General features: G+C 44.6%; 1 protein-coding gene across 2 annotated transcripts in view; it reads left to right on the top strand.

Annotated features, from left to right (window-relative positions):
- EFCAB11 (EF-hand calcium binding domain 11) overlaps window positions 1-13,099 on the top strand; it is a 152,420-nt gene that overhangs the window by 81,304 nt on the left and 58,017 nt on the right. The window contains exons 1-2 of one of the 2 annotated variants that reach the window (XR_014694078.1): window positions 6,154-6,308; window positions 6,615-7,551. Coding sequence is in view for 1 of the 2 variants with exons in the window: in XM_084522743.1 (XP_084378869.1) it covers window positions 5,012-5,111 (100 nt within the window). In the remaining variant the exon portion in view is untranslated. Of the gene's footprint in view, window positions 1-5,011; window positions 5,112-6,153; window positions 6,309-6,614; window positions 7,552-13,099 lie in introns of those variants that run through there. The other variant, XM_084522743.1, reaches the window with a different exon arrangement.

Here is a 13,099-nt window from a genome sequence, read left to right as displayed (position 1 = left end):
CTAAGACCAACAGGCACATTGCAGTCCTTCTCAGCAAATTCTCCACTGCCCACTTCAGGCCCGCAGCCTCGCAGACACTGTTATGACTTCCTCCTCTTCCTTTTCCATGAAAAGCCTCTCCCCATCGTGCCCACTCCCCAGTTTACAGGTGTTTGCCCAATATACAAAACATGGTTTGCTAGGCTGACACTCTGGGACTCTGGCTGGTGACAGTGCCTGCTCCTAAGGAGCCTGTGGTCAAAACCAGCAGGGCAGGCCCGTGGTGTGGGCCATGCAGGTGCCCAGGCAGCGCAGACACCACCAGTCCAGTGGTGTTTCCTCTGTAACACACATGGATAGGTGAGGGAGGCTGGAAAGGAAAAGCAATGAGAGAAGGAACAGTAAAGGGGCTGTAAAATTAGGGGAGACGAGTGGAACGTGCACTGTGATGAGGCTTTGAATACAGGCAGTTGGTTGCTTGGAGGGGACCGGTTGGAGAGAAGGGCAGCAAGGATGGGGCGAAGAATGTCTGTTCAGAGCACAGGGCACCGCTGCCATGGTGCCTGCAGCCACTCCTGGTGCCCCTCTGCTGCTGCCCCCATGGCCACACGGGCACACTGGGATCCCAGGGCTGAGCCTGGGGCCAGGGGTGACCATAGCTTGGGCCTCCTCTGCACCCTTCCTCCTGGCACTATGTCCTGGCTCTGGCCTTTCCTGCAGACAACCCCTGAACCCCACTGGGCCAAGCTGTTTTCCTTAATTAATTTCTAAAATCCCATTTCTTGTATGAGTCAAGCCTGGTTTACTCTCTCTTCCCCACAGAATGAGCAACGCTGTGTCCATCTTCCTCCTCACCATCTCTGGTTCCCTCTGGAGTGAAAACTTGTCTTTGGCTTATCCATCTCCCTTCTGTGTTCCCTGAAACTGTGGTGTTAGATCAGTATCTGGGTAGAGTGGCTTCCCACTGCCTTGCCCTGGTGAAAGTTGGTCTGAAGGTGCACCTACTCCAGGTAGTCACTTCAGTGTGCAGTGAGGCTCCTCTAGAATTCATGACAACCCTGAGTACTTGCTGTAGTGGGTTTACGTGGCAAGGTTTTGGTAGCAGGGGGCCATAGGGGTGGTTTCTGTGAGAAAGATCTAGAGGCTGCCCCACGTTTGGGAAGGGCCCCATTGTTTTCCAGAGCTGAGCCAATAAGCGATGTTGTTTTGCGCCTCTGTGAGAGCATATTTAAGACAGGGAAAAAAAACGCTGCGCCACACAGCAGCCGGGAGAGTCAAGGGAGTGAGAAACAGCCTTGCAGGTGCCAAAGTCAGTGTAGAAGGAGGGGGAGAGGTGCTCCAGGTGCCGGAGCAGAAGTCCCCTGTGGCCTGTGGTGAGGACCATGGTGAAGCAGGATGTCCCCCTGCAGCCCATGGAGTACCACGGTGGAGCAGGGTTCCACGCTGCAGCCCGTGGAGGAGACCACGGTGGAGCAGGTGGCCCTGCCGGAAGCAGATTCCGGGCCGGACCTGTAGCCCGTGGAGAGGAGCCCACGCAGGAGCAGGTGACCTGGCAGGAGCTGCTGCCCGTGGGGGAGCCAGGTTGGAGCAGTTTTCTCCTGAGGGATGGACCCCGTGGTACGGACCCGTATCTGGAGCAGTTCTGGAAGAGCTGCTGCCTGTGGGAAGCCCACGCTGGATCAGTTCATCAAGGACTGCATCACGTGGGTGGGACCCCACAGCACAAGGGACGAGAGTGACCGAGAAGGAGCGGCAGAGAAGAAGTGCTGTAGACTGACCATAACCCCCATTCCCCCGTTCCCCTGCGCCACTTGGGGGGAGGAGGTGGAAGAGGGTGGATGGGGGGGAAGGTGCTTTTGGTTTCTTTCCTTTGTTTCTCACTTCTCTAGCTTGTTAGTAACGAGCAATAAATCTTACTATCTTCTTATGCTGAGTCTGTTTTGCCCGTTACAATAATTATTGTGTGATTTTCTCGTCCTTAACTCTTGAGCCCTTTTCACATATTTTCTCCCCATTCCTCTTTGAGGAGGGGGAGTGAGAAAGCGGCTGTGGTGGAGCTCGGCTGCCCACTCGAGTGGAACCACGACACTTGCACCTAGACTGTGGCTAACACTGCAGTTGCTTTGACTATTTCATTGCATTTCTTTCTTTCCCTATATATATATATATTTTATTTTTCCTCTCTGCTTGGTACGTCTCTTCCCACATTATCCAGCCCTATGGTTTCCTTGCCTATCCTAGAGAAAGGAGGAATCCATGACAATTGTACAATAAGAGTGTCTCGTGAATATGACACAGTGGTAGACGGTTCAGACAGTACAATTATGTTGAAGACGGTGGAATTGAGCCTTTTTTATTCCGCAGCTGAGAACCTGACTTCTATTTTCAAAAGATTAATTCTTTTCAGGTTTACAGAAGTCATCCAATGTCTACTCCTTGCTGTTGCTTTTTCTTGTCAAAGCACTTTACATTTCTGTGCTTACAACAATCTTTTTATTGGGAACAGAGAAAGAGTTTTATAAGAATAATGGTCTTGTCTGTGATGCTCAATCAATCTAATTTTCAAATCTCTTCAAAGTTTGCCAAGCAGCATGGCTTAAAAATCCCCACTTCAGCTTCTCACAGCAAGTGTGAGATGTTGCCTGCGTTGCTGGGCAGTTGGAGCATTTGCTGTCCTCAGGCAACATCAATTTGTCTATTACCGCAATGAGCCCATATTGCTTTCTGTGGTTTGATTCAGTTCCAGTGGCAAATTGTAAGATTTAGGCACTACTGAGAAAATATAGGTGGGAATTTCAAAAGTTCCTCCAGCACATACCAGCTCGGCTCTCCTTAAACCTCACGAGCACTTGTGCTCTAGGTCAGTCAGTATCAATGTCTGGCCACATAACACTTTATTATACCTCTGCTAAGGTATGTTAGGAGAGCCCAGAAGGCATACTTCTTATTTCTGAAGCGACTGCAAGCTGGTGAATAGATGTGATTCCCTCTGCCCTACTGAAAAGCCTTGTGGGTAATGTCACCTGCAGACATACAGATGAATATTTACTCGATGCTGGCGAACTACTTACATCTGCTGTATAATTTGTCTTGGTTATTTTTCTGACACTGACAGGAAGGCCTTACAGTTCTTGGCCAAAGCACCTCAAACAATAATTCTGTGAATAAACTGAATATGGACAATGAACTCATCTGAGTGATTTGTGACCATACCTCCAGTCAGACTAATAGAAGCGCACTTGCTGCTATGTGGCCATTGCTCATGCATGTATGTATCCTTCAGAGGTATTACCTTCTGGTTTTGAATCGAAAAAAAAATAGATATGTTTTTACTTAAAACATATCAAAAGAAGCAATTCACTAATGTATATGCAATTAAATTTAAAAAAAAAAAAAAAAAAAAGATACTGAACAAGAAGTGTATGTATTTTAAAAAGACAAAAAATGAGTTGCTACCATAAAGCAGAACTCTAGAGTACTGAATTTCTAAGAGATGATTTCTAAAATAAAGATTTCTCTGCATTTTTATACTATGAAATATATTGGTTACTGTGTTTTAGGAGCTTCTATTCTCTGTTTCTTGTCACACCACAGCAGAAAACTGAGACCGTATCTTAATTCCCTTTTACTTTGCCAGTGTGTTTCCTTTTTAGGTTTTAGCATTTAGTAACATAGCTCTTTGCTTTTTTTATTGGTTTCCTGTCAATGTTGCTTTTAGGCTTTCATGTTTGAATATTTCAGTGTTTAGTTAGTAAATACTGTCAGGACATACTTACTTGTATTTAAACACATTTCAATGGAAAGAATTAAAACAGAAAACACTTAAAAACATGCCTGTTGATTTGTGATTCTGTAAAACATCTTTTACCTCAAGTGTGTGCCAGATTTCAAAACACATTAAAGAATAGGGTAAGAGCTGATATATTCACTTATTATTCAAGTGATGTCTTAAGCATAAAACAAAAGGTGAAGTGATTGAATATCTTGAAAAGCACGGAAAGATTTATCTGTATGTTTTAAATGGTGTTGAGTTGAAGTGAAGTGAAAGTCCCAGATCTTTCCCATTTGTGAAAATCAGACCAGAGCAGTTTAGCCTAAAAACCTAGATGTGAATTTGGTGGTTAAATACAGTCAGACACCTTTGGCAGTTCAGCAGTAAAGCAGTGAAGTTCAGCCAATGCACCAGAACCTGCCATGGGGGAGCAGCCCTAATTAATGCCTTGTGTCCTGTGCCTTTTCTTTCCCATGTTTGTGTGCCTGTCTTTTCCTTGGGAACAAGGCTGAGACTTGGTGCACTGAGTTCACTTCACCCTTGGCCAGCAGCACCACGGGTTGTGTGCCAGCAGCTGTGGGTCCCTGCGCCATGGGGTGAAATCAGAGGCCACCATGACCCCCAGAAAAGCTCCCTGACACCTTAGTGCCACAGTGCAGTTGGAGGTTTGTGCCACCCCTTCACATTTCTCCTCCAAGCCCTGGGAAAAAGTCCTCCTCCTTGCCCCAGGAAGGCTGTCCACAAACTCCTCTTTCTAATGCCACCTGTGAATGGGTACCATAAGAAAAGGTACAGAAGAGAGATACCCCAAGGCATGGCCTGACAGCAATGGCAGTGATACTGAGCACATGAAATACAAACTGGACACCCTGTAGAAGCTGTCCCTACTTTTAGGGCTCAAAAGACTGAAATAACTGTGGAGCCCTGCATTGCAGTACCGGTGTGCTAGCCCTCTACAGAAAATGCTAATGCAAACACACTGCTGTCTCTCCATCATTCGTCTGTAAAGTAGCCTTCTTCTTTATTTAGTTCCTTGGGCAAAAACATGATTTTATTTGCTCTGATACAGTCCAAAATATTACGTATGGGTAAATACAAGCCTGGAGTCCACACCATGACAGGATCACTTGCTTTTGTAAGTAGCAGTTTTAGAGTGACCACGGTACACTTCTGTCAAGCATATAAATCAAGTTTTGAATACCAATGTATACAATCATGCATTAGACTGTTTCTGTTCAACTTTTCCTGTTGTTTCCGTAGTTCTGGAAATAGTCTGAGCCAAGATGTCAGCACCTCCTGCATCCCGCGCTCCCCAGGCCAGTCCAGTGAGCTGGGAGAACCACGCGAGCCCCACGCCCAGGTACAAGCTGCAAATACACCACCTCCTCCTCCCTCACATAACTCTGTCCATAGAAAGAAAACTAGGCAAGTAGGAGGTCAGACAGGGTTGTGTGGAGTTTCCACTGGCTCCCTGAACCAGTAACCCAGGGACCAGACAGCAGGGCTCACTGTGAATTACCCATGCCCACAACATAAAGGTTACTTAGGCACTGAAGTGGCCTTAGGAGCCAACATTTGGAAACACATTTTTTTGCTTGCATAAATAGTGAGCTTCTCACACCATTACTGTACATTGTTGAAAGACACATACCCTAAAATAACTTTGCAATAGCCCCCCATTTCTAAGGGAGGAGCTCTGGTCATTCCTCTCCTTGAATACCCTCTAACCCTCTTCTTCCTTCCTCGAACCTTCTACACAGTTTAAATTATTTCTCAAAAAATTGAGGAGTTATTTGCATGCAATATTATCCTGCGCTACTTCTTCATGTAAAGGGCCTAGCTGTGGACTCATGGAAAAGTTCACGTGTGAAGGAGTGTTGGACTAGGCAATGCCCTGGGAACACTACCCAGGCTGCTTGTGCATATTGTTATGCCTTGATTTTTTTTTTATGTGGGTAAGATGCTCAGGTTTGGAAAATAGCTACTGAGTGTGCAAAGTAGGTCACTTTGTTAATGCAGTGATGTGCACAAGCTGACTGCAATAAAAGGGATCTTCATACCTGGCAGGAATGTATAGGCCAAATGCTTGATCTTCAGAAAACTAAGCAGATGAATGGTCTCTCTGGCTACCTTTAGACTTTCTTATCAGCTTGCAGCTGAGCCCATGCTTTCCCCACATCCCACTTCGTAATTTCTGCGTGTTTGGTTGTTCTTTGCAGTGTGTTTGGAAGCAGTTAAACCTGTGGTGGTGTGGAGAATCTGGCCAGCATACAGGTTCCCAGCCCTGAAAGTGATACAGGTGTCAGAAGAACCCAGCAGGCTTGACCCAGCTGATCCACACCTGCCAAATGTGCCTTCAGAGGCAACTAGAAACACCTGCCCTGCTTATGAGATGTTAAAAGTGTAAGAATTCTCACTAAGATAGTGTTCTAAGATTTGGGTAAGGTGACTGTGACTGCCTCTGTGGTGAGGAGCTAGGCAGGCTGGCGCTCTGGTCTTGGTTGTAATGCCATATGCATCAGAAATCAGAGCTGACTTCTGGCAAAGAGGCACAAAGGTACTGCCAAATAATGTGTTGGTTGTATTAGAATATATGAAATAGCCTGGATGTTCTCTAGACTTCTTGAACTGGGACAAAACAAGATATTTATTTATTTATTGGGGTTTTCTGCATACATCTAGCACTGGATTCCTCTAGGACTAGAACAGGTCACTGCTACGTGTGTGCTGCTGCTTGCGTGGCTTGTAAAGCCATGCCTTTTTTTTAAAAAGTGCCTTTTTTTTAAAAGGCACTATATATTTAGCAATTTGGAAAAGCTGGATGAGATGGTGTAACCAAGGTTTTCAACTATGTCTCTTGCAGGTGTGATGGGCTGCTTCTCTCCATGCTGAGTTTTGCCAACCTGAGGATAGCTGAGCTGTTCAGGAGAAGGGGGCTAGCCTGCTGAAATACTGCATGCAGCAGCTGCTAGAGTATGCAGTGGGGCTGCCATGAGCTTGGACCCTGTGGTCCTCTGAGTCTCAGTCTGAATTTTGATGACTTTTGTAACTAGGAGAGGTGCAACCTGTAGTGTTTCTGGGCAGAGCTGTGTGCAGATTTACCTTTGTAATCCTGGGTTCTAGTAACACCATATATTTAAGGCTAATGTAGTAAGTGTGAGCAGTGAAGATCTTTCAGGTGACGCTTGCATAATGATTCCACTTTAAAAATAATGTATGCATTAGAAAGAACACATTAGTTCAAACACTTTGCAGCTATTTGGGACTTGACATCATAATTTTTCTGGAATAACAAGGGCTGTCTGTAATATTCTGGCAAACCTTTCCTTCCCTGTTCCTTGCTTCTCAGCTCTATTGTACCTTGTCATGCTTTTAGTCTATGCTAAGAAGCTAATCAAAAGCCTGGTAAAATAGACTGAAAGATCTCCACTGATTTCAGAGGTCTCTGGAGCAGACTGTAATACTATTAATCTCTTAGAATAGGGACCCAATTTCAGAGACATGTATGCTGATTGAATAACTGTTTGCTCTGGGAAGCTACTCTGCATTTCCATCATTTAAACTCTTCTCTTTCCATTCATGGATGCATCACAAGGCAAAGCTACTGTGCCTCATAACGAAGAGTATGTAAGAGGCAGTGACTGTCTCCTTGTGCCTTCTTATGAGGACTTTATTTTCTATTAAATTCTAAGCAGTTCTGGATAGGTAAATGCCCTGAGCTTCAGATTCACTTTTTTTTATACTGCTTAAATTTTTCATCTATGCGAAGTCATTGTTCCTCTCTAGTCCTTCCCAGTCATCTCCTGTCCTACGCTGGTCCTTAGCATTTTTGTCAATGGGAGCTTCATTGGTGCAAGCATGCTAGAAATTGGCCTGAGAGCAAGTATGCTATGAGAGTTTCCTATTATTTCCTGAGGGAAGATAATAACATCTATCAGAAAATGGAGGGAAGAAGGAACCAGGCATATAGTGAGCAAAACAAGGAAAACAGATGAGTGTGGGAGAAAGGAGCGAGGATTTGTTAAACCTGCATTCAACTCAGTGAAAAGAGAACAGGGCTGAGACATGCAACATGTCTGCAATTAGCATACAGCGCTTTGGGACAGCGGTTGCCAATCTGCTATTTCCCATTTTGTTTAATTTTTAATTCAAATTGTGTACTAAAAATAGGGAGCATTTTAGAACTGAAAAGATGTGAGTGGCATGGGGAGAAAAAAACAGAAATTGCAGGAGGAACGCTGCTGTAGCTGAAACAGCCCTGCTGGGATTGCTAGCTTCGTCTCAGTCACAGTTACAAAATGCACGCTTGCCTTATCTGGGCCATTGTAGCTCAGAGACCCCATGGTAGTCCCACTGTAAAATAAATGATAAGCCTTAGCTAGTGGTGCTCAGTCTAACTCTGGCCCAATGCATATGAAAATTGGATAGTTAAATTGATAGTTATATTTCTCTTTGAACAATAGAAACATTGCTCAGCTGTGACTTCTATAAGTGCATGAGAACCTGAAAGCATAAGTAAATCACCACATGTAGCATGGCATGTTATGTGGTGCAGAAATGTTCCAAACATGCTTCTGCATGTTTATAAGTTGTTTTAACTGGAATCTGTTAACATTAATTTGTTTAAATGTTCTTTTTTTTACAGCAACATTTCTTTTGACTATGGATGCATATGAAAGCTTTGATTTATTACCTTGATTTTGGGTCAAATCAGATTTGACAGGTCATAATTAAGAATAAAATGTTGATTTAAAAATACATTTAAAAAAAAAAAATCAGTGTTGCACACTAAAAATAGGAAGGAGGAAACTGTGTGACAGAACTTCATCACCTTTGTGGTCATTCATGGGTGCTGCAGCAATGACTGCCCTGTCCTGCTGCAAGGCCAAGCTCCATATGGAGCATCGTGAGGGTGAAAGGTGCCTGGGGCAGGTTTTTTCCTCCCACCCACAGCCAGAACGTGGGCACTCTGGCCCCACTGCTTTCAAAATCAAAAACCCAGAGGCTTTTGACTTCTGGTGAAACGCAAGAAGTTTCCCACCCTGTTCCTGCAAAACTAATGTTTCTGTAGCCATGTGAAGATACTTGTGCAGCTATTTATTAGTAGCAGGAAGGTTTTATTTCTGGGAAAGTTTTTACAAAACTGCAGGAACCTCTGGTTTTCAGTTAGTATTGCTGCAGCATGCCTTGCTTTTCCAGAATGAGAAAGTCAAGAGACTCTTATCTGGATAAAAATATGAAACCTTATGCGTATGCATTAACCTCCTCTCCAGAGAAGACTGCAGAATATTTTGCCTGAAGTCCCAATTCAGCATCTTTTCTGAAGAGGTCCCTTAGAAAAAACATATCTCCTTTAGGCTAAGCAAGAAAATTGGCTGGAAAAAAGGCAGAAAACAGGCTCATCTCATTTTTGAACAGATGTGCTTCACAAGTCTCAGAAGTCCTCCAGCATGAGTGTATGCATGTGGTCTAAGGAAATTACTGCTTTCAACAGCCATGTGAGGTGATGCTGCCACCTCTGACTTGGAACAGGCAGCATGTTGAGACCAGCACCTTTGGTTTTGTGTAAAACAGAAAATTCTGGGTGACAGACACAAACCAGGAAACTTCCAAAAATTCAGGTTTTGTTTCAGGTCTAAGATGCACAGCATTGTGAGGATAAATCATGTGTGCCATCTCAGATCTACACCTAAACTTGTGTGGACCTTTGTCTGAAGGATGGAACACGTTTTCCTACATCACATTAAATTTTATGCTGTATCTTGAATTTTGCAGAGCTCCACCCTTTTTTCCAGAGGATGGGAACTGAAAAGCTTCTTCTAAGGTTTTTCAATTATGTCCACCTGGAAGGATTGTAATACCCTAACGAACCAGCTTCTCCCTTAGAAAACACTTGCTCATTCAACTAGAGCACAGGGTATTTTAGGAAAATGTTCCACATGTTTCATTTTTCTGCCACTTCTAAATCTACTAATCAATTTGGTTCAGAGTAACCAAGGAAAACAAAAGGGATTTAGGTGCTTAAGTCAGGGCTGGACTATAGCTTTCTGATTTGTGATGATATTGATAGAAACCGAGTACCAGGAGACTTCCAAATACACCACCTGATGTCTGCTTTCAGATCCTGCTTAGCTTCTTAAAATCTAGCCCCTTAAATGTTAAGACTAAGTGGAGTACTTGAAAGCCCTCCATTGCACTGTCAGTCAAGGAATTGACTTTCTTCTCCCAGAGAGCTTAGGAAAGCTTTTTCTTTCTTCATTTTTCCCTCATGTGCTTTGGAGCTGACAGTTATTTTGGAGTTACAACCAACTGTAAGCATCCAGCCTTGAATAAGGGTTTGCTCTTTCTAGGAGAAAGGGATTTTAGCTAAGAGGTGAGCCAAGTGAGGCTCCAGCAGGCAGTGAATTGTGTCCAGCCCCGGTGTGACAGACCGCTGGTGTCTGAGCTGCAGCTTGTGTTACAAACCTTTGTGATTATATGTGGCTAGGAAGGAGTACTGCAGATATCTACCCTTATCGTGCTCTGAAATTCATATATGTCTTTATAGGAGAATTGGTTCCCAAACATGATAATGTCTCTTGTCTTCTGTCACTGCTGGGGAAGAGATACCAGGGACAACTGAAAGCAAATTGCTGGTCTATTATGTGTGGCTGGAACTGAGCAGTCAGCTGCAAGCTGAGCTCCAAAGCTGTTCCAATTGCAACCCGGCTCCCCTGAAGCTGCTCTGCAGAGGTGTGTCTTTGGACCAATACAGCATGTTGGCACTGTGGAAGAGGATGGCAGGGCTAGGTGTGCTGCATCTGCTCTTCTTGGCATCCCAGCAGCAGGATTTCTCCTGCAGGAGAGTGTGTTGGAAAGCTTAAATAAACCTTTGAGGAGCATGGCACAGTCATGTCACAGTCAAGGAGCAGTGGGGACACAGCCCACGTAACTGAGGGGAAGTAGAAAGAAGACTCTTGCATCTTTCTTCGCAATAATTCCCCCATCAAGTTTTAAGTTTAGTGCAAGCACTGGGGAAAAAATAGCTTGCTTGTAGGATCACCTGAAGCAACTGCTCCTCAAAGAGCAAGGAATAATTTTGTGATATCCTCATGACACACTGGGACAGCAATCCTTTAACATTTACAGAGTGTTTTTTATCTTCAAAGCTTCATGAACATTAGCTAATTAATCCCCACAGAGCCTGAGGGAGTTATGTATGTATTGTTATAAACCATGGGCCAACAAAGGACTTCAGTTGTCACCTTGCATCCTGCTGTGGCTACTGCTAGCATCAGCCAGGGAAGAGATTAAGGTCTTCTAAAATTAAAAAGCAATCTCGTTTCATCCCCTAGCAGTTGGTGGTTCAGTGAGACTGCACAGTGGTGCAGGACCTGGGATGTAAAGCCAAGCTAGGCTGCTTTTATCCAGCCTGGTGCAGTGCCACCAGCTGCGGCCAGTGTCTTTGAGCCTGGGGAATTGGGGCACCGAGCCTCCAGTGGGGCTTTACAGTCAAATTCCCAGAGACACAGTTCCTGCACTGCTGGAGCCAGACTACAGCATGGATGTCTCACCTACACGTCTCAGTGAAACTCAGAAGTAGGACCATGGCAGTGAAACAGACTGAGCAGTGTTGTGGTAGCTCTACAGAAACTGCAGCCCTCTCCTGCCTCTCTTGCTTCATCTTCCAGAGCCATGTTACCAGGGATGAAGCAGCAGCCTCGTGTGTCTTGCTGCTCTGATAGAAAGAAAATATGCTCCTCCTTAGCATAGATAAGGGCCATCTGTGCATGGCTGAAGTGAGATAACATTCAGGAACCTCCCAGGATATTAAGGCCGCACTTTCTTTGGTGTCTCATGCTGTTCAGGCTCATGATAGTGCTCCCTTTGAACTCGCTGTGGTTTGTAGTTCTCCCTACTTGCATGAAACGAAGCCGAATGCAATGGTTCATCTAACGTGGCTCAGGGAGAGCCTGTGTGGCAGTACATGTCCTGATGCAAGCCAGCTGAGGCTTGGACATCACAGCCGTCTGCGTGGGGTACCTAGAGGTTTGACATGCATTCTGTTAAATCCTTCAGTCAATAAAACCTGTGCTGCTTGCTTCTGGAGGGCAAATTCCATATGGAGATCTGTTTTCTCTGTGGATGATAAATCCAAGTAAGGCACAGTGCTTTCTGGACTGGTTGCTCAGACTGAGACAGCACTGGAAACATGGGGGCCTGCATGGAAGTTGTTCCAGGGGATGTGGCTTTTGGAGCAGAGCTAGAAGTGGCTGCAAGGCATTGTTTTTCTGCACTGCTGAAAGTCAGACTATGCATCCTAAAGGCCGTTTGTTTTAGCCTGATGTTAAAGACCTTCTGTAATGGTGGTTCCACTGTCGCCTCAGTGAATCTTCTCGAGTGTCTCTATCCCGTTTATGGTTTTCCTAATATCTGACCTAAATCTCTCAAATTGTCACTGTTGCAATTACATCCTCATCTGTTACTTCTCCGCAATTACTTCCTGCCCAATCCATCACAGACATGGAAATTACTTTTTTTTCCCTATTTGCAGCTGCCTGGTTCCACTTAAAGGATGGTGGTGTGCCCTCACTCAGACTTTCCTTTAGTTTATGCAGCCCCGATTTGTTCAGCTGTCACTTTTGTGTGCCTGATCTCTTGCTCATCCCATCTGCTACGTCCTGGGTTGTTCCGTGTCTACCTCGGGATGTACTAGAGATGTGACCTCACCATTGCTGAGCCAGCAAGCACAATTACCTCATGTTTTTAAGATTACCCACTGGGAGGTCTCTGCTTTTTGGGTGTGTCGGTACTTACTGGGGGCCTGGGATGGGCACAGACCCATGAGTCAAGGAGGGGGGCAGCATTTCCCAGTCTGCAGCAGGGATCCAGAAAATATTTCAATGGTACTTTTACCATCCTATTTTGTGTTCTTACCTCTTTCGTTATATCAACTGTAGTAGTAAAGGAGACTTACCTCAGTTAAGAAATCACTTCTCGCTCATCTGTCTTCCTAGTTTAGTAATGCTAAAATGCAGCAGCACTAGGGATGATATTACAGCTGTATCAGAAAACTCATTCCAAAATTAATATACTCAGGACTCCACCAAGTGAAACAAACACTATAACGGGTGAGTCATAATAAAATGTAGAAAAAGGGGGGTTCAGGATATTTAAGAGAAAGACCAGAGGTCACATGCAAGTCAGTAGGAGATGGAATTATGTTATCAGACATTAATTTTTGCTCCTTCAAAAAGTAAGTAATGCAATTCTAATTGAAAGCCAAGTAGTCCCTTTCAGAAAGACAAAACAAACTGATTAGTGAGACACAATATGCAGAAGTATGTCATTTGTTACCAATACCCTGAG

Source organism: Aythya ferina, assembly GCF_964211825.1.
Source record: "Aythya ferina genome assembly, chromosome: 5".
NCBI lineage: Eukaryota > Metazoa > Chordata > Aves > Anseriformes > Anatidae > Aythya > Aythya ferina.
The sequence above is the reverse complement of the archived record's forward strand: the minus strand, read 5'-3'. Positions and strand labels throughout refer to the sequence as shown.